Source organism: Gymnogyps californianus, chromosome 29 (assembly GCF_018139145.2).
Source record: "Gymnogyps californianus isolate 813 chromosome 29, ASM1813914v2, whole genome shotgun sequence".
Lineage (NCBI taxonomy): Eukaryota > Metazoa > Chordata > Aves > Accipitriformes > Cathartidae > Gymnogyps > Gymnogyps californianus.
The window spans coordinates 2,830,950-2,851,115 of NC_059499.1; the positions used below are offsets into that span (position 1 = coordinate 2,830,950).

At 43.7% G+C, this 20,166-nt stretch overlaps 1 protein-coding gene across 6 annotated transcripts in view; it reads left to right on the plus strand.

Moving 5' to 3' along the window:
• POGZ (pogo transposable element derived with ZNF domain) overlaps positions 1–19,719 on the plus strand; it is a 38,387-nt gene extending 18,668 nt beyond the window's left edge. The window contains exons 4-20 of one of the 6 annotated variants that reach the window (XM_050912235.1): positions 5,576–5,751; positions 6,518–6,626; positions 7,597–7,890; positions 8,693–8,754; positions 8,818–8,948; positions 9,745–9,850; positions 10,290–10,624; positions 11,349–11,503; positions 12,003–12,103; positions 13,016–13,162; positions 14,105–14,239; positions 14,769–14,941; positions 15,494–15,634; positions 16,287–16,346; positions 16,692–16,804; positions 17,615–17,639; positions 17,775–19,719. In XM_050912235.1, the coding sequence (XP_050768192.1) occupies positions 5,576–5,751; positions 6,518–6,626; positions 7,597–7,890; positions 8,693–8,754; positions 8,818–8,948; positions 9,745–9,850; positions 10,290–10,624; positions 11,349–11,503; positions 12,003–12,103; positions 13,016–13,162; positions 14,105–14,239; positions 14,769–14,941; positions 15,494–15,634; positions 16,287–16,346; positions 16,692–16,804; positions 17,615–17,639; positions 17,775–19,350 (3,839 nt within the window). In that variant the 3' untranslated portion in view covers positions 19,351–19,719. Of the gene's footprint in view, positions 1–678; positions 724–5,575; positions 5,752–6,517; positions 6,627–7,596; positions 7,891–8,692; positions 8,963–9,740; positions 9,851–10,289; positions 10,625–11,348; positions 11,504–12,002; positions 12,104–13,015; positions 13,163–14,104; positions 14,240–14,768; positions 14,942–15,493; positions 15,635–16,286; positions 16,347–16,691; positions 16,805–17,614; positions 17,640–17,774 lie in introns of those variants that run through there. The other 5 variants (XM_050912239.1, XM_050912234.1, XM_050912236.1 and 2 more) reach the window with 5 other exon arrangements.
• Positions 19,720–20,166: the final 447 nt, after the last annotated feature.

Genomic DNA, 20,166 nt, shown 5'->3' on the forward strand with positions numbered 1-20,166 from the left:
ACTGTTGCGAAGTGCAGATCATCCGTATGGGGTTGCTGGAGCATCAGATTAAAGAGGCTTTGTCAGTCCAGCCTCGCCTGTGAACACGCAGGGCACATCCGACAAGAGTGGCTTCTCCTTTAGAGGAGAGCGTCTCTGCTGTGCTTAGTTGAGAGAGAGGATAAAGAAACTCCTCTTCTACATGTCTGCATTCTGCCTTCCTGGTAGCATACTGGAAGTCAAGGAGGAGTTCAGGAAGTGTAGGAAGAGGCCTAGGATTCACAAGGATCACTGGACTAAATGGGCTGTTCAGGAGGCTTGCTTCGTCAACTGGCATTTAGGTCTAAATCACCCTCCTCCAAGAAGCAAGTTAAGCCATTTCCAGCGAGCTGCTTGGAAAAATCATACACTTGAGAGGCAGGAGGAGAAGAGAGAAGAACGTAATTTGTTCTTTCCCAGCAGCTGATTTCTGCCATGGTCTCCTCATTCTCCCTAGATGAAGTAGTGAATCTATGCGCATCTGTCTTGGCCGGTGAGTTTAAAGTGCTCCAGGACCTGTGGAAACCTTACAAACCTCCTTGGAAACAATCTAAGAGAAGTCCAGCACGCTCTTGGACATGCTACTCCAGAAGGCTTGTCATTCTCACTTACGAAAGTCTACCAAAGCCTGAAAAAAAAAAAAAAAAAAATTGGGCATACAACTATGTCCATCCTGGCCACATTGAAAAGAACCTGCAGTTTCTGGTAAGGAATTAGAGTATTTATATGTGCTTCTGCTATTGTTTTGTCTAGTAATGATAGCATTTCAGGAGAGAGCAACATGGCAGGGACCTGCCAAGTCCACACTGAGAGAAAAAAAGTCAAAATCATTGGACTGATTTGACCAGAAGATCTTTGTCAGTTGCTTTAAATGTCTCTGCTTTAAAATGGACTTAAACCCAAAGTCATCTTTTGTTTGTTAAACTAGTACAAGTCTTCCCAGATCATTTGTAAACTCCAAAGGAGTGCCAGAAGGTGTTGGAAACTTGACTGTCACACTCCGCTTGAGGTTGCACAGTGGCTTCCGTACTAACTTTGAAGTCGTCATAGCTTCAGTCTTCAGGATTTCTCATGGAAGTTCGAGTGGCAATGTAAGACCTCTCATTTGCAGTCACAGACTTTCAGCGTTCGGCAAGGTCTCCACTCCTTGAAAGATTTGGGGATGACTGTGGGCTCCTTGTCAGCCAAGTAAGATCCTCAAGACACTGACGAGGAGAAAATGATCTGCTAATGCTCTGGATTTGGGCCTTCATCACATACTAGGTGGGATGTAAATGTTCAGATCCTGATAGAACTAGCCAAAGATTCTTTTTTTCCTTTTTTTTCTTTTTCCTCAACTGCTCTATCTCCTCTCTTTGATAATCACCTTATTTTCAGGAGTATTGTGAAAGGATTACCTCTCTGAACTTTTTTAAAGATTGCAAATCCAGTCTATTTGTCTCTAGTTTTCATTCACTGCTTCCACCTTTTTCCTATCCATCTTCAGAGACTTTGCTTTATAAAACAGCAAAGGCTAGAAGCATGGCCTCTTTTTCGCTAGGGACTGGAGGCAGCGTGCACAGAGTTCAGACAGTAGTGGGTTTGTGCTCATTGTTTTTGATTCTAAAGAAGAAATTGGTTCAAGATAGGCCGCCAGCCTTCATGACATCTCAGCATCTCCATCCTCTGCCTCGGTTTGAGGTTATGTTTGCTGATTGATGCTTCCCCCCCCTGCCCCAAGGCGGGAAGTGGGAACTGGTGACTCTTTTCCAGCAGTTGTCCCCCCCTGCTGTCTAAGGTGCTTGAAAAAGTGAGGCAAGATGCAGTTGTGTGGCTTGGATCTGAACCTTCTGATGTAGTCTTCCATTACTCTGCTGTTTCTGCCTAGTGTAATCTTCATGAAAACATTTGGATCATACACCCTGAGGATTGCCAGCCAGGCAGCATCCAGACTGTCAGTGTAAAGCATCTTCCATTAAAAGAAGCTGTTTTGGCTGTGGGTCAGAACATTTTGGCATGCAGCAGGTCTTTTCCTGGATTTACACAGTTACATAGGAAACATTTGCTGTTCGGGTACAGCAACCCTTTCTTCTAACATCAGCGGTTTCGGTAATATTGGACCATTTTGTAGCCCTGAAACAACCTGGATGTTCTGTCAGTTTTGTGTCATATTGTGCTGCAAATGCTACGGCGGGAAGATTCCTGTGTGGCTTCCTGTATCATGCCTCCCTCTGCCGATTTGGAAGCCCTTTGTCCTCAAGACATGGATTGTAGTAATAGTGGGATTGAGTAGTGCATAAACACAAATACATGCATGAGCTAAACTTTGTGAGGAAGAATGGTATAGAGGAAGAAGGAAATGAAGCCCAAATAAGAATCCTGCTCACTTTCTGGAGTTGAGTTTGAAATATTTGTGGCCTGATTTTTTTTTTTTAAATGTTTTCCCCTCCCCTGTGGTATTTAGAAAAAGTAATGCATTTCATACGTGCAGATGCTGTTGTAAGCTCCTCACTGTCTTTAGACCTGGCCACATGTATTGGGTCTGGCTGAGACAGAGTTAATTTTCCCCATAGCAGCCATCATAGTGCTGTGCTCTGTATTGGTAGCTAGAAAGGTGCTGATAACACACCAGTGTTTTGGCTACTGCTGAGCAGTGCTCGCAGCATCAAGGCTGTCTCTCCAACATTCCCCCCTCACCAGTAGACTGGGGGTGGGCAGGATCTTGGGAGGGGACACAGCCAGGACAGCTGACCCAAACGGACCAAAGGGATATTCCATACCATATGACATCTGCTCAGCAATAAAAGCTAGGAGAAAGGGGGGAGGAGGGCATTCGTTATTATGTTTATATTCCGGAGCAACTGCTATGTGTACTGAAGCCCTGCTTCCCGGGAAGTGGCTGGACATTGCCTGCTGATGGGAAATAGAGAATAAATCTTTTGTTTTTCTTTGCTTCTGCACGCAGCCTTTGCTCGTGCTTTATTAAACTGCCTTTATCTTGACCCACAAGTTTTTTTCCATCTTATTTTCTCCCCCTCTGCCCTGCTGAGAGGGGAGTGATAGAGCGGCTTGGTGGGCACCTCGCATCCAGCCAAGGTCAACCCGCCACACCATGTCACCTGTAATAGGCATTTGGGAGATGAAGATGTAGTGATCACCAGAGGAAAAAGTGAATTTTTTGCTGAACGGCTTAATGGGATAAGATTCAGTTTTTGCCAGATGATAGTCAATAACCTTAGGTACCAAAACGCCCCTCTCTTTGGTGGTCCCTTGCTCCCATCATACTTCCATCATTTACAGTGCAAGAGTCAGGCGTGTACAGACATCGCCTTGTTTCCTGCATAGCTTTGATTTGTTCCCTGACTGTCAGCTACCCTGTGCGCAAGGTGAGGCGGATTTCTGTGGAAAAGACAATGTCTGGCCGTGAGTTAAAGTTGGTGTTGTCAGAGGGTGTATGCCAACTACAGTGGCCGACCTTTACGGTTACTTCTTAGCTTGATCCACAGTATGGGCTTGAGCTGACGCAGTGCATGGGAGCAGAGAATTGTGTCCATCCAGCAGACTGGCCACTGAAGGGGAATGACGTCGAAAGTGTTCTGCTGAGCGTTGTTAGTGTTTGTTGGTAGCAAAGGTTTGCTTTGTGTTCTCTAAACCAGTACCTTGGAGGTTGTAGACCATTTCATCCCATCTTTCACTAGCACATTTCTTCACAGCCTCCTCCCTCATCCTCTCTTCTGTTCCTTTTAATTCCTTCCCTGTCTCGGGTGCCAGCAAACATTGGCACTAGATGGGAGACTCTTCTGATCTTTGTTTTGGTGTGACATTAGCCCCCAAGTTGCCAGAAGCAACTGGGCAATATTCCTGGGTTTGAATTTCCTCATTCTGTGCAAATATTGCAAGTCTGCTCTGGTTGGCAAGTAAGAGCTTGTGGAACTGGGAGCACACATGGGACAAATGGGATCTTGACTGAAGGACACGGCCAACTGCTAGTAAGCATCTGCTGGGCTGGTGCAAACTGAGATGACCAGAAGCTGATTAATGTGGATTTTCCTGGGCGTAGTCGGAGATCACGGATGGCCCTTGGGCAACCGTGCAGAGGAAAACGTTACAAGAAAAAAAGGCACCAGAAGAAGCAAAGTTTGCTTTTCTTTAATAACTGAACAATTCTACTTGTTGCAGCCTGCCACAAAAAAAAAAAAAATCATTGAGGCAGACCTCATCCGTACAGTTAGCAGTTCACAAAGCAATAGGATACCTTTTTCATCTGCAGGTAATGGAAAGCGTTAGGTAACTCTAGCAGTGGCCGTGGGATGTTAGCAGTCAAAACCTCACAAGGTGATGTGCACCTGAGGACAGAACCTCATGGTGCGGTTATTAGGCAGCTGTATCTGTAAGCAACAAGTCCGTAGTAGATGTATACAGTGAAAATCCATCAGGGAAATCCCTCTGGGCACGATGGTGGGTAACAACAGTGCTAGAACTCCCTGGCAGGTACGTCAGCACAATTGCAAGGAATCAAGTTACTGCTGCTTAGTGCAAAGTGCAAGTTATTGTCAAACAAGCAAATACTAAATAAAATCCATTAGTATAAAACCCCGTGAAGGTTTTTTAAGCTGAGTGGTTTTACTTCTAAATGGAGCTGGCTAGGAGCACCCGCACAGACAGCGGGTCTTGGCTGACATGGTTTCTTGCTAAGCTGCAGTAACCTAGTTGTTTGCAATTATATGAACATGCTCTCATACCAAAGGACTTGTGTGAAATATTTCATGTGTTGTGTGATATTAAGGATGTTAAGTTTAGCAGATAAAACTACTGTCTCTTCCCCATCTTAACTTTTTTTCCAAGCAGGATGTTTCACTTCTGAATCAAGAGAATAAGCACTTTGAACCATTATAAGAAATTCTTAGGACACAGACTGCACATCATGACTTCGGTGTGATCCAGATGTTTTCAATCTCTTCTTTTGTTAAAGTTGAAGTTTGTCTGCCACTTCGTGAAGATTCAGTCCCATAGTCCTCTTTCTATCTGAGGATGCTGAAGATAACTTTAGGTTACTTCAGAATTTTTGTGACCTCCTGGTCCTGGTTAAGTGAAGCCCTCGGCAGACTCCGGTGTCCCCGATGGTCTGTGATTGTCGATACTGTTCAGAAACTTTCAGTGTTGCTCTACTTCTGGTACACATCCTATGCCAGGGCTTGTAGTGGTTCAGCGTAAGTTTTCCCAGTATCTGACAGCAGGTGAATTTTTACTTAATGAGACTAGAAAAAATATTTTCTTTAGCTGCTGTGGCTATGTTCAGAGGGCACGTAGGAGCCAGAATAATCAGTCTCTGAGGTTGCTCAAGGCTAAAGGATTTGAACGCCTAGTTCCTAGGCAGCTTGGAAGATCCTAGCCTAAATATGAATATTAAGACAATATATAGAAGGGTTGGATATTTTCACAAGTTTACTTTTAAAGCATGCTCTGGAAAACTCATTCAAATTCTGAAGACTAAAGTTGCCAGCTGAGTGTGTGTGAGAAGCAGCAACCTTTTTACCTGACAAATGTGACTTTTGCTGTGTTTCTGTTTTTCTTCCAGCCGGCAATCCTCTTGTTCAGCAAAGTGGACAGCCGCTAATCCTTACCCAGAACCCGACCTCCGGTCTGGGCACAATGGTAACTCAGCCAGTATTACGACCTGTACAGATCATGCAGAATGCCAATCATGTCACAAATTCTCCAGTGACCAGCCAGCCCATCTTCATAACAACCCAGGTGAGTGTCCTTCCAGCCAGGATGGCCGAGACAGAACATGTGGTGCACTCATCCATGGAAGACTGTTCTCTGTTAAGAAATAATCAGACGCCTGTTTCAGTTTTTCTTGTGCACTTTAGTGGATGTTACACTTGAGCTGAAATCTGTTGGGTTTTTGTTTTTTAATTTATGTAGATTTAGAAATAGCTTTGTTTGGAAATAGCTTGGGTTCCTAGTCATTTTGCAGTTGAATCTCACTTGAGAAAATTGGCCATGTTCCACACCTCAGCAGGTCCTGTGGAGCCAGCACAGGTCTGATGGGACTTCACGCTGGCTCTCACTCGGAGCCTTACCAGTAGGGCCTGACTCCCTGCTGTAGGTGGGTCTGTCCACTCTGCATGAATTTGACCTTGCTGAATACTTCACTACTTCGTTTTATTTTCCTGGGATATGTGCAGGTAAATTTTTTTTAAATGTCCACTGGCTTCTTTGAGCATTTGCTAAGACCTGGGAGAAGATTTCTGTAGGTGCTTAGGGAAGGAGAGATTGAGAGTGGAGGCTGTATATCAGAATGTTGCAGTGTATAAGGAAGGTGGCCTTACTGTTGGGTAGGCTGCTGGCTGAGAACAGTATGGCCTCATAGTTCAATTGATATAGATGATAGTACTGTGGGGTGGGTTTTTTTTAATTTGTTTATTTGATTTTTGGGGTAGAAAGCTCATATTGAAAGTGCTTCAAATATGCTCAGTGTGTTAATGGTAATGGTACTGGTACTGTTTGTCTGCAGGGATTTCCCGTGAGGAATGTGCGGCCTGTACAAAACACAATGAACCAAGTTGGAATTGTTCTGAATGTACAGCAAGGTCAAACAGTTAGACCCATCACCCTCGTCCCAGGTAAGGACTGAAACAAGCCAAAGCCACTGTCATGTTCCTTTTTAGAGTACCGGGGGGGGGGGGGATTCTATTTGAAATCTGTATTTCACCTGCATATCTAGCAGCTCTGAAGACGAGGGGTTCAGTTCTGTAGTAGGTGAGATTCGTCCTTATTTGTGGCTGTAATTCCACTAGTTGTTTTGTAACAGGGAGTAGGCCCTTTGATCGTAGTAACAAACTGCTTTGCAGCATAGGGGACTTCCAGCTGGAAGGAATGTCTGCCTCTCAGAGCTCCATATAATCTAGCCTCTTCTAAAAGCCTCTTCAAAAAGCCTCCTCAGTTAACAATTCCGAAGTCCCAGCCCATGACCACCCCTCTTCCTTCCTTTCAAAATCTCCCTGTGCCGTGCTAGTGCTGGGAAACTGCCTGGAAACCAAGCCTCACCCTGAGGATGTTTTTTCTAACGCTAAATCTGCTACCGGATCCTGTCATGCCCTGTCAGAAAGACTAAGGACTTGTGTGTCACCGGACACCTGCCTTATAACAAAGCAACCATGCTAGTGATGAGTCACCTTTCACTCTCCCCAGCATAAATCTCCAAAGCCTCATATCGCAAACTAATTTGTAACCGTAGGATCAGCCTTGTCTTGCCATAAGAAGCCTTCCATGAATTTCCATTTGGGCCTAGTGACTAGGACTGTGAGCCCCAAGAAAGTCAGCGGGATTTATGCTCGTAAGCTACTTGGGCCTTTTGGAAAATTCCCCCTAAAAAAAGTTGTAAATACAATCTTTGCTCTGTCTGCATCCATGTTCAGTTTTAGTCTGCTTGGGAAGTGAAATTAAGGTGCTGAACTCTTAAAACTTCCACTGAAATTGCTGGGAATTTGGGGAGTTCAGCAGCGTTGGAGAATAGGTTGCTCTCAGTTATTACTGTGCAAGGAATGGAATTCGATTACTTGATCTACCTTGTTTGTTCCTTTGTTTTTGAAGCCCCAGGTACCCAGTTTGTTAAACCGGCAGTTGGCGTTCCTCAGGTGTTCTCTCAAATGGCCCAGGTGAGACCAGGTACAACCATGCCGGTCCGACCCACCACCAACACTTTCACTACGGTCATTCCGGCCACGCTCACCATCAGGAGCACTGTACCACAGTCCCAGGCACAACAGCAAAGTAAGTCCACTCCCAGCACCTCCACAACTCCTACTGCAACGCAGCCAACAACACTTGGACAGTTAACTGTGCAGCAGCCAGGGCAGTCCAGTCAAGCTACTAACCCCAAATTAGGTAAGACTTGCCATGGAAAAGCAAGGGGACTCGAGTGTATAACACTGTCTATAATTTAATCTTTAAACATACGGCATAGCAGCTAAAAGACAGAAGTTGAGTCAGAACTCCTGGGTTCTATTTTTGCTTCTGTCACTGACTCATGCTTCATCTCTCTTACCAACCTGGAAAATGAGGATAATCCTGCCATCATGTCCAGTTTGGTTTGAGAACTAGTTAAATTTTGTTTTGTAGAATGTTCTGAGACCATCAATTACAAGTCCCCAAAAGTGAAAAATACTATTTGTTAATCACTTGTATTTTTTTGAAAGTGAAGTTAAATCGATGATGAACACAAGCAGAAACTAACCATGTTGCCTTTTTTTTTTTTGAATGTTGGCTGAATTCGTGAGTGAAATGATTGCTCAAGAATAGTGACAAACAATTTAAAAAGGAAAAAAAATACTTCTTCACACAGCAAGTAGTCAGGTTATTTTTAGCTTTAAGTGGCCATAATCATATACAGCTGCATTTAGAAAAGAAATACAAATAATTTTTGTGACCATCAGTACCCTGTTTAGTTCATCGTGGGACTTGGCTCATATCTTGGAGTGCGATCTGGAAGGTTAGGGAAATTTACTTTCCCAGTCTTGCCAGCCTTCGCGTTACTGGACAGGATAATTGATGGCTTAGTCATCTTTGGTGAAGACTCAAGGTAGAAGAGCAAGAGGCAAGGCGTACTAGCTGGGGGCGGGATTCGCACAGTGGATCAGATCTTACTGATTCCTTATTAGTGTTCTTGTATTATCCATTCCCTTGGCAGTGAGTATTGCAAGCTTTGTGACTGTAAAGAGACCTGGAGTGACTGGTGAGAACAGCAATGAGGTTGCTAAGCTAGTGAATACCCTGAACACCATTCCTTCGTTAGGACAGAGCCCTGGCAATGAGGTTGCTAAGCTAGTGAATACCCTGAACACCATTCCTTCGTTAGGACAGAGCCCTGGCCCGCTGGTGGTTTCCAACAGCAGCCCTGTGCATGGTTCCCAGAGATCTAGTGTTTCAGAGTCGTCGTCATCGTCGTCATCATTAAAAGGTACGGTCTATAGCAGCTATCCTAACTCCATTGATTCTGCTGAGAATGCGGAAGTTTATTTTCTGGAGTAAAAAACCACTAACCTGTAACTACTGAGATTTTGCAATAGGGATAAACACTTGAAAAGCTTTGCTATTAATGTCTTCATCTTTATCTGTACATTTTTATCCAGTGTTTATATTTTGTTTGTGGATATTTGCTTGCATACGTTATTTTGCATTCAAAATTATTGGTGTGCATGCTGCCATCTTGAGAATACACACACCTGAAATACTCTACACAAGGAGGCAAAAGGATAAAATCTTTGCTTCTCTTCTTCCAAAAAAGCACCTTCCTAAGGTGTTTGGGAGTCCAAAAGTTGATTTAAGGTACATTTCATGTCATCTGTATTCTGAGTTTCTTACTACAGCTGGAGGTGAAGATGAGGCATTGTAGTCTGATGGAAAAACAAAACAAACAAATGATTAAAGAAACCAAACAAATAATTAAAGAAAAAGGGGAGATGAGTTGAGCTGATCTTTTTTCCTTCTTTTTTTTTTTTTTATTAAGTCTAATTTTGAGAGACTCCTTATTCTAGCTACTGGGGGGTATGTTTTGTCATACAGATTGTCAGAAGTTTTCATACTTTTGCCTTTTTCGTGCCTCTTCCAGTCTAGTTAGTAGTTAAAACTACTCTTGAAACTAAAGTATTTCAGTATGCCAGAAAGATTGCCTAGATTTAAGATGAAGTGTAAGGATTCTATTTTTCTTGTTTTGTTTTGTGTTTCTCCTGTTACAGTCAGTTCATCTCCTATTCCCACATTTGATTTGCAAGATGGTGGCAGGAAGGTCTGCCCAAGATGTGATGCTCAGTTTCGAGTCACTGAAGCTTTAAGAGGACATATGTGTGTAAGTAGCCATTCTAAGATGAGCAGTTAATGGATAGTTGCTCGTGATTGTGGGGTGCAAAGAATAGTTCTTCTCCCTAGGTCAGGGACTTCTGTGAAAAGGAAGAGTATGAGTAGGAGGAAGTGAGAGGCAAAGGAGAGGCCTTTGGAAGACCTTCCACAGCATCCCTCACTGGAAGTAGGCAGGACCTCAGTTTTATGTCCTGTTGGTGCCAGGAGATGCATTTATTTTCTAATCTTACATATCAGTAAACAATCAAAACAGAAAATCGGATATTCACTCTGCATTACTCTTTCCTCAAGAGTTTTCCTAGAGTTCCTCTGTCTTTTCTTAGTACTGGTTAGTCTGTGTCTGTTTAATAGTACATATAGTTCTTCTTAGATACAGTTTAATGTGTGTGGGGGTTTTGTGTTTGTTGTTTTTTTTTTTTTCCTTTTAGTACTGCTGCCCTGAAATGGTTAAATTCCTCAGGAAAAGAAAATCTCCAGAATCTGAACCAAATATTCAATCTGCAAAGCCTCCATCTCCAGAAAAAACTACAGCTGTTGCTTCACCACCCTCTTCTACTCCTATCCCTGCACTGTCCCCACCTGCTAAAGCTCCAGAGCCAAGTGAAAACGTAGTTGACTCATCCCAAAGTAAGCTCATTATGTTAGTGGATGACTTCTACTATGGCAGAGATGGTGGCAAAGTGAGCCAGCTACTGAACTTCCCCAAGGTTCCAACTTCCTTCAGGTGTCCGCACTGCACCAAGAGGCTAAAGAACAATATACGGTAAGGGAATGCGATGTGCCACTAAAACAGCCTGCAGTGTTCTGAGTACCTCTAATCTGCAGAAGTAACAATGAGTTGGAAGCATCGGTCTCTCCGGCCCTACAGCTTTCCCATATTGTAGCTTAAGACCAGAGCTGAAGCACAAAAGGGAGAGATTTGCCCATCGTCACACAGTTCAGTCAGGACAAAAGTTGTAAGAAGATTGCGTGGTTAGAATAATTGTGTTTGTATTCTTCAGCAGAGCAGTCTCATTTGCTCGTCGCTAGTCTTAGTAGATAATAGGAAATAATTCTTCTTGAAGAACTGCTCTTCTCATCTTTATTCAATGCTTTTTCAACAGAGGGAGAAAATAGTTTTATGAAATAGTGTATTCTTCTGAGCAAGCCACTATGTTGTTCTATTGTGATAACTGGACTACTGATTTTTCTTTTAAGTTGAAATGTTTTGTCATCATCAGTTGAATGCCAAGTTGGGGTGAGAAGTGCTCAAGAGCAAGTCGTACAGCCTCTATAATACAAAATCTGTTCTCTAACTTCCCCTGGAGTTAGGGAGCGAGAGGTTGCTGGGTAGAAGGAGACTTTGCTTGTTTTTGATGGGAAGAGCAAGAAGAAAACATCTTAATGCTGTTAAAGGAACTACTGGTGTAGCGTTCATAATGCTTTCAGGGTTACAGGTGCAAAATGTTTGGGTTTCTGTTCACACACTTTCTCTTCACCTCCATAAGATTTATGAATCACATGAAGCACCACGTTGAACTGGATCAGCAGAATGGAGAGGTAGATGTCCACACCATCTGTCAGCATTGTTACAGACAGTTCTCCACTCCGTTTCAGCTACAGTGTCACTTAGAGAATGTCCACAGTCCCTATGAGTCAACAAGTAAGTTGATTTTGCTGTTGTTGTTTGTTTAGGTTTAAGAGGGTTTCTGTCTTGTATTAACTGCAAATCTGTTGAGAAAGGAGTGTCTGTTCTGCCTTGCCCCGTGGTGCACTTGTTTTGTAGGCCACCAGAAAAATCCATCTAAGTTGCATTTCTGCAAACTTACTGTCAAGAATATTTGAAAGATTGAGTTCAATAATAATGTCATGGTAGAATTTAATTTTTGTCAGTAGATTGACATCTGATTTAAAATCACTTGAAGTTTCCTCGTTAGGACATCTTGTTGTACCCACCATTTTGTTTAAGAGAATTTTTGCTGCCTTTTGGAAACCTCTCAGAATATATTTTGTTGTCTACCCAATTCAGAGAGTTCAGAGCTAGGTTTTTTGGGGGTGTGTGTGTTTGTTTTGTTTTAAGGGACAGTTGTTACCAAAGAAACTTGTAATGGTTTTTTTTTTTTTGTCCCCCAGCTGTTACCTGCTTTTCCTTTCTTTTGCAGCAAAGTGCAAGATTTGCGAATGGGCATTCGAGAGTGAGCCAATGTTCCTGCAGCACATGAAGGACACTCACAAGCCTGGGGAGATGCCCTATGTTTGTCAGGTATTAAAAGTGGTTTAGGGGCTGGACTTCATAAATGCATACTAGAGAATAAGAGGAAATCTGGCACTTTTCAGCAAAGTGTGTGGCTCATAGTGGTGCAAAACAGCCTTGGGCCATGGAACAGTGCTGTGGAGCCCACTGCATTTTTTTCCAGGTGTGTGGACTTGGAGAAGTCCAGTGGCTATTAGGGCAGCACGAGTAGCTGAATGTTTGCCACCGGTTCCCAGCACTCTGAAGCTGGATCAGCTTGATAGACATTTGTTTAGTTCCAGTGGCATTCAGAGCCTAATTTTTTTTTCCCTCCCAGGGCCTGCAGGCAAATTGCTGTGCCATAAAGAGAAGTTGTCACTCTGGAGCAGATGAGATTATGTTGCTTGTGTGATACCTTTTCTTGACACTCTGTTGCCATGAGATTTGTGCTTGCATCGATTCTGAACGTGTCATCTCCACCCAGAGGTCCTAACACTGTCCCTCCAAAAAGAAAAAACAGAGAAGAAACTTCTAAAATATGTTATGTTATTAAAACAGATAATGTTCCAAATTCTGCATTTTACATAGACCCTGAAGAAACTGCTCTTTAATATATTCCAACTGCTTTGCATTGACTGTCTCTCTTTTTTTTTTTTTCTTTTTTCTTTTTTTCTTGGATCTGGAGCTTGAGTTGTCACTACTTTCTTTTTATGCAAGTAGTTCAAATCTGTTTCTCCAAACTACTCTGAATATATACTGCTTGATATAGTATCTTACAGTTGGAATAAGCTAGCAGGTTCTTTAGGACCTGGTTCCTAAACTCCACTGATAAGTATCTTTGGGGATGTGGGCATTGCTGTTAAGATCTCCATGTTGCAGTGGTGGATGTGCGATAGATTCCTATGTTATTTCACTGTTAATTGTTTCCATCCACTCCTATAGGTCTGTCAGTATCGTTCATCGCTCTATTCTGAAGTGGATAGCCATTTCCGAATGATCCACGAAGACACGCGGCACCTGCTCTGTCCTTACTGTCTCAAAGTCTTTAAGAACGGCAATGCTTTCCAACAGCACTTCATGAGGCATCAGGTACTATGTCAGGGCTGTAGTCTCTTTCTGCTTAAGGTGGTTCCCTCTCCATGGAGATTCAGTGGATAGTAAGCATGGGATTAGTTGAGCGTTTGCTTGGAATAAAAACAGAAAGAAAGAAAACTTGGTTGAAAGAGGGGTTTTAGTGGATGCTGTATTCACTCCATAACAAATGCAATTTGCATGCTGTCATTCCAGACCTTTCATAGGGATTGTGCTGAAGAGGAGAGGCATTGCTCTTTTGGGAGTAGCACAGATTGTTGTTACTTAGCAGAAAAAAGCGTGTTTTGCTGGACTGTGTTTGCTTCATGTGATGACTAACCAACAGTGGGCTCTCTATTCATTTGGGTTTTAAATTTTTTTTTATCTGCAGGTAATAAATAAGTAAATAATACTGTATGCACACAAATCAATGTAACTTTTGTAGCTCAGTGTTCTGTTTCCATATATGTTGGCTGTATTGACAACATATTTTATGTGGGTGTAGCTGAAGTGTACTTTCAGAATATAGAAATGTAGCGCTCTTACCAAGTGCCTGAATTGATTTGCCCCTGAAGTCCCTCGCTGACTCCCGTAAGAGGCAGAGGCAAGGCAACTTTTGAAGGAATGTTGCCCCACGCACTGCGCTGCTAGTGTGCCTTACTTTGGCTTAAATAAGCTGGGTAAGACTTGTTCCATGGCATTTCCAGGTCCGGTGTCTCTGCAGAGCCTGATGATTTTAATTAAAAAACCAAAACAGACAAAAAATTTAAAACCAAAACAGCCAAGATACGGGACTTGGCAGGGAGGGACTTTGAGACGCTAAAGAAAAATGGGACTGCCTTTGGTTTCAAAGAGGGGAAAAGTGGTTTTTTTCTTATGCTTTTTCTAAACAAAAAACCCTGCTGTGTTGTGACTCCTGTTTCTCTACAATGAAATGTATTTCATCTGCATTTGCTTTAGAAGAAGAGTGTTTATCATTGCAACAAGTGTAGACTCCAGTTCCTGTTTGCCAAGGATAAAATTGAACACAAGCTGCAGCACCACAAAACTTTCCGAAAGCCCAAACAATTAGAAGGATTGAAACCTGGAACCAAGGTAAGAAATCCAAGTTAACAGCAGGCCTCTGTCCTCTGTTTCCTCAGGAGATACCCACAGCGTCTGTACTGGTGTGTATTTATTAAGTGCTGCAAAACTGATGTTTGCTTCATCTGCATCACTTAAACCACGCTCACTGGGACAGAAAAACACTGTGTATTCTGTCTGTGTTGTGTGGGCTTAGTTAATCAGATACTTCACAGAAACAATAAGCGCAAGAGAGAGGAGGTGAAAGTGGCACGCCAGAGGTTAAACTCCTAACTAAGGTACCTACAAGTGAAGGTACCTGAAGCAGTTGTCTGTGGACGCCCTCTGTAGTCCTTAGGGACAAACAGGCACTTCTGGGGCTCAAGTCAGGTGTCCTCTTTTAGGCTACTGCTGCCCTGGGTGGGACTAACCGTGTCCTAGGAGCACCTCTTTATTCTCCGCTAAGAGTCTGAAAGACTACTCCAAACAGAGGAGTCTGAATTTGGATAGATCGCTTCTGCCCTTGTGTTTTAGGAGGTATGGGTGTATCTGTTTTCTGCAGGTTACAATCAGGGCATCTAGAGGACAGCCACGGACAGTGCCAATATCTTCAAATGACATGCCGCAGGGCGCTGGACAGGACACCACTCCGCTGTCATCTTCTACCGATCCCCAGCCCATCTTCCTGTACCCGCCTGTCCAGAGGAATGTCCAGAAGAGAGCGGTCAAAAAAATGTCAGAATATTTTGCTAAATTTCAAATTAAAAAAGATTTTTGAAGGAAATGTAGTTAGCTTTTTAGTGGCACAGTGATGGGTAATACGATCCTCGGCACTGGACAGCTCTGTCTTAGCAGTTGCCAAGGAAACTTTATGCCAGGAGAGTCTAGCTTCCCACAAAACCAGGATTAAGTCATGTTATGAAAGCCCTTAAGGTGAAACTGCGAAATACAGAATTAGCTAGGCGCTTTTATAGAAACAATGGAATTTCATCAGCATTAAGGGCTTTCTGCCCACCCTGTGTCCTGCTGCCTTGTCTTCAATTTTTTTTTTTATTTTATTTTTGAATTTATTATCCGCTCTTGAATTGTATACTCCTGACTACAGCAAGTGGGAAATGTTTAGCCTGGCACCAAGGCACCCTAGGAAGCTAGGGTGCAAGATGAGACTAGTTTGACTGCAGACTTCTGAAAGTTTACGTGTCACTAAATTCTTCTCTGTCCTGATGATTGTTACGACTCCGAAGATACCTGTTCAGACGCTAATGAAAATATCCCTCTTATCTTCAGGAGTGTCTTGGGGAGGCAGACTTGTCTGGAGTGCAGCTTCGAAATCCCCGACTTCCCAAACCACTTTCCCACCTACGTGCACTGTTCGCTGTGTCGCTACAGCACTTGCTGCTCCAGAGCGTACGCCAACCACATGATCAAGTATGTGCGGTTCTTCGAACGCTGTAGTAGAAATTCCTCCTGCCTGAATGCAGTAGCCCCTCTGTGTCTTTCTGTCTGCACTGTAAGAAAAGGGGTATCAGGAAATCCCAGTTCACTGCAGTGGTTTGTAAGACACTGGACATGTCTTCTGTATCAGCACAGACATGGGTGGTGGCTCTCAAATGAGATGAGAAAACTGAGCGCAAGAGCTGAGATTCATTCCAAGCTATTAGTATCATAGCTAATGACGTGTGCTGCATGCTGCTGCAGAAACCTGTCATTTTTCAGTGCTCCTAGGGTTTCTTGCAAAATTCTCAGATTTAATAATTTAAAAATTTTAAAAAGGAAAAAAAAAATTATGCCATGCTTCTACAAGCCTGTGGTCTGTACAGGACCATGGATAGACCACAGAAGAGGGTGGCAGAATGGTTACTCCAAAATCTGGGCATTTTTAAATGTTACTGTACAGGGGTTTTTATTTAGACACAGTTTTCATTTGACTACATTTTCTTGAATACAAGACTGGCAGACAAAATATTATTAAACCCAGGATTGGCTCTGTCTTTGTAATTGTGCTGTATTTTGCATGGTTTTATAGCTCTTTAAATACCCAGAATAATTCTGACATTCAATAAACTCTTTTGTCTTACAGCAACCATGTTCCTCGGAAGAGTCCAAAATACTTGGCTTTGTTTAAAAACTATACTGCCTGGTAATGGAAAACTTGTCATCTTATTTTAATCACCTGGGAATCTAATGTGCACTCACTTTCTGATCTTCCAGTTCTGTTCTCTCGTGATCTGCTTCTGAAGAAGCTCTGTTTACTTTTTGCCACACAGGAAAATATGTTGAATTAAGGGCAATATTTTGAGACTCCCACTGCCTTCCAGTGGGAGTTAATGTTTCAGGGTGGGGACACTGCCTGTATGCACTGGAGGGTGACATTTTTTCTAATTGTTAGTGAGGGGATGTACATATTTTCATACCTGATACTGATACTAAGCTCACTTCTCTCTTTTTTTTTTTTTTCCCCCTCCCTTTTTTTTTTTCCTTCCAGTGGTGTAAAGCTGTCCTGTTCCTCTTGTCTCTTTGTAACATCTGAGGGTGATGCAATGGCCGAACATCTGGTCTTCAATCCATCACATGAGTTTAGTAACATTATTTTCCGAGGTAAGAGTTGAAAAGGAGCAGAACAGTTTCAAAAAAATAACGCAGGACGTAATACATCAGTTCATAGACTCCAGGTCAAATGCATCTTTGTTTAGCATTGGGCTGAGCACTTACTGAGTCCTGAGTTCTAATAAAATGTGGTGTTAGGGACCTTCTGTAACTGCCTGAATGAGTCTTCATTGTTATGGAGATTGGAGAGTTAAGCTTTAAGTGAGGCTCACTCTGCCTGGAGCTCAGCTGTGGCACTGGTGACGCTGTTCTCATGAGATCTTCCCAGGGAGAGACAATGCCGAGGGCTTCAGCGAGTTCCTCTGTTCCTCCGAGACATCATTGTACCTCTGTGACACCAGGAGGCCTTAAGCAGCTGCTGATGCTGGGTTTTGAATAGAGCCTAAAAGTGGCGTTCCAGCCGTTTGCTGTGAATTACCGCACCTTGCAAAACTTACGGGCGTTGCCTGCAGGGATCTGGCCAAAGCTGAGCTTTCCTAACCAAACTCCTCGTGTTATTTCAAATGGACGTGGAGTTCTGCTGCTTGTCTCTAGCGATTGCTGATGAGTGGGGCTCTGCCTGGTTGAGCAGTCTTCACTTGTTGGCTTGGATGTGGCGGTACTTGGGTGTGGGAGGAGGTTGGGCTTTGAACGGATGGATGAGTATCAGCTGTTCCTACAGCACATTGGGATGCTTCGGAGTTACAGACAACAGAAGGACACTGATCCTCCTCTCTGTAAGAGGACTTGTTTGTTTGCACTGACTTAGTGTTTGTTTGCTAAGCTACAGATGTTTTTTGTTGTTTTTGTTTTTCTTAACAGGGCCTACTTGGATATCACATTCCAGGTAAACTGTTTGTAAACTCTTATCTGCCATCATCTGTTTCAGTTTGTGGGGTTGGGGTTTTTTCGTTTCTTTGTTTTCCCTCAACAGCTTTATTCTGTCGATTTTTAAGAAGGTCCTGTGTTCTCTCCCTTCAAGGCACTTTCAGCCCCAGGACAAAAGCATGAAGAATACATGCCCTACCTATTCCCCAAGTAAAGCTGCTACTGCGAAAACAAAGTCTACGTTACCTGCGAAAGATGACCTGGAGCCTGAACTGGCACCAGCAGCCTACAACAGACCTCTGGTCTGCCAGGAAGAAGAGTGCTTAAATATTGATGCTCAAGAAGACGAGCAGCCAACAAAGGAGCCTGAGCCTGCGAGCAAAAAGGAGCAGCTGTCGGTAAAAAAGCTGCGAGTTGTACTGTTTGCTTTGTGCTGCAACACTGAACAGGCTGCAGAGCACTTCCGAAATCCTCAGAGGCGGATCAAGCGCTGGCTACGAAGGTTTCAAGCTTTCCAAGAAGAGAACTTGGCGTCGCTGTCAGAGGGCAAGTACCTCAGCTTAGAGGCTGAAGAGAAACTAGCGGAATGGGTCCTCACCCAGAGAGAGCAGCAGCTGCCTGTGAATGAGGAGACGCTCTTCCAGAAAGCCACCAAGATTGGCCGATCCCTCGAAGGTGGCTTCAAGATCTCCTACGAGTGGGCGGTAAGGTTCATGCTGCGGCACAACCTCAGCACGCATACTCGAAGGGCAGTGGCTCACCCTCTCCCCAAAGACGTGGAGGACAACGCCAGTTGCTTCATCGAGTTTGTGCAGCGGCAAATCCACACTCAAGACCTGCCTCTCTCCATGATTGCGGCCATCGACGAAATCTCTCTCTTCCTCGATGTGGAGGTGCTGAGCAGCGATGACCGGAAGGAGAACGCTTTGCAGACGGTGGGAACTGGGGAGCCCTGGTGCGACGTTGTCCTCACTATCCTCGCCGACGGAAGCGTTCTCCCAACGCTGGTCTTCTACAGGGGTCACGTACAGCAGCCCGCCAACGTGCCGGAATCTATCATGTTGGAAGCAAAGGAGAACGGATACAGTGACGACGAAGTCATGGAGTTGTGGTCGTCCAGAGTGTGGCAGAAGCACACGGAGTGCCAGAACAGCAAGGGCATGCTCGTGCTGGATTGTCACCGAACACACCTATCGGAAGAAGTACTTTCCTTGCTGAGCGCGTCCAGCACTCTGCCGGCTGTTGTCCCTGCTGGCTGCAGCTCCAAAATCCAGCCTCTAGATGTTTGTATAAAAAGGACTGTGAAAAATTTCTTGCATAAAAAGTGGAAAGAGCAAGCCAAGGAAATGGCGGACTCCACGTGCGACTCGGACATTCTTCTCCAGCTGGTTTTATGCTGGCTGGCAGAGGTCCTGGAGGTCATTAGTGACTCTCCTGAACTCGTGCAGCAGTCCTTCCTGGTGGCCAGCGTGCTGCCCGGTCCGGACGGCACGGCCAACTCGCCCACGCGCAACGCCGACATGCAGGAGGAGCTGATTGCCTCGCTGGAGGAGCAGCTGAAGCTGAACGATGAGCAGCAGGAGGCGGCGGCGGCGGCTGAGGTCCAGGATCGGACCCAGGCCGAGGAGTCTGCAGACCCAGAAATCCTCCATCAGCTCTTCGAAGGGGAGAGCGAGACTGAATCGTTTTATGGCTTTGAAGACGCTGATTTGGATCTGATGGAAATCTGAGCACTGATCTGCGAATCGTGATCCAGAAAGGGTTATTTTTTAAATAAATGTTGGATGAGACCATTACACTTCCCTGTGGATTTGTGGGTTTAGGAAATTCGTAGGCGATCACTCAGATAAATAGCCATTTATGCTGTTCATTTATAAGTTTTGTGCTTTTTTAAAAGAAAAATCACTGTGTTGGTATTTTCTGAAGATATATTGTGGGTGAATATTTTTGCGTTTTCTTTACCTCACTGTATCATAGTTTTCTGTTTTTATTGTGCAGAAATGTTTTGAATTATACATTGTCAATGTGACCATTTCTAAAGAAAGGAAAAAATATGTAGCTAATGAACCAGTATATAAATCTTTTTGGTTGTCTTAACACAGATTTTTTTTTTTCTTTTTTTTTTTAACACTTGACCCAGAGATTTAGGTTTCTGTGGAAAATTTAGATATGAGTTATTGCTCTAATGTGTGAACCTTCTATAATTGGCCATTAAGATTTGGGTTTGGTTTGGTTTTTTGTTTTGTTCTTTTTTTTTTTTTTTTTTTTTTTTTTTTTTTAAAAGAAGAGTAATTATTTTGCTTGTGAATTTGGATGCGGGGTAAAAACACAAGCGGAAGCATTTTGCCTGTTCAATGCCAGCGGCGCTTCTTGGGAGCCATGACGCTTTGAACTGGGGTTGAACTGAGATCCACGGTCAGGGAGTTAGGGGCAGTGCTGACCCAAACCTCTCGGTTTCCCGTTGACGTTCTGACACGGTGCGGTGGTTCCTCTTCTCCACCCGGGAAACCACCCGGCACCCGCCTTGCTCCAAAGAATTACTGACA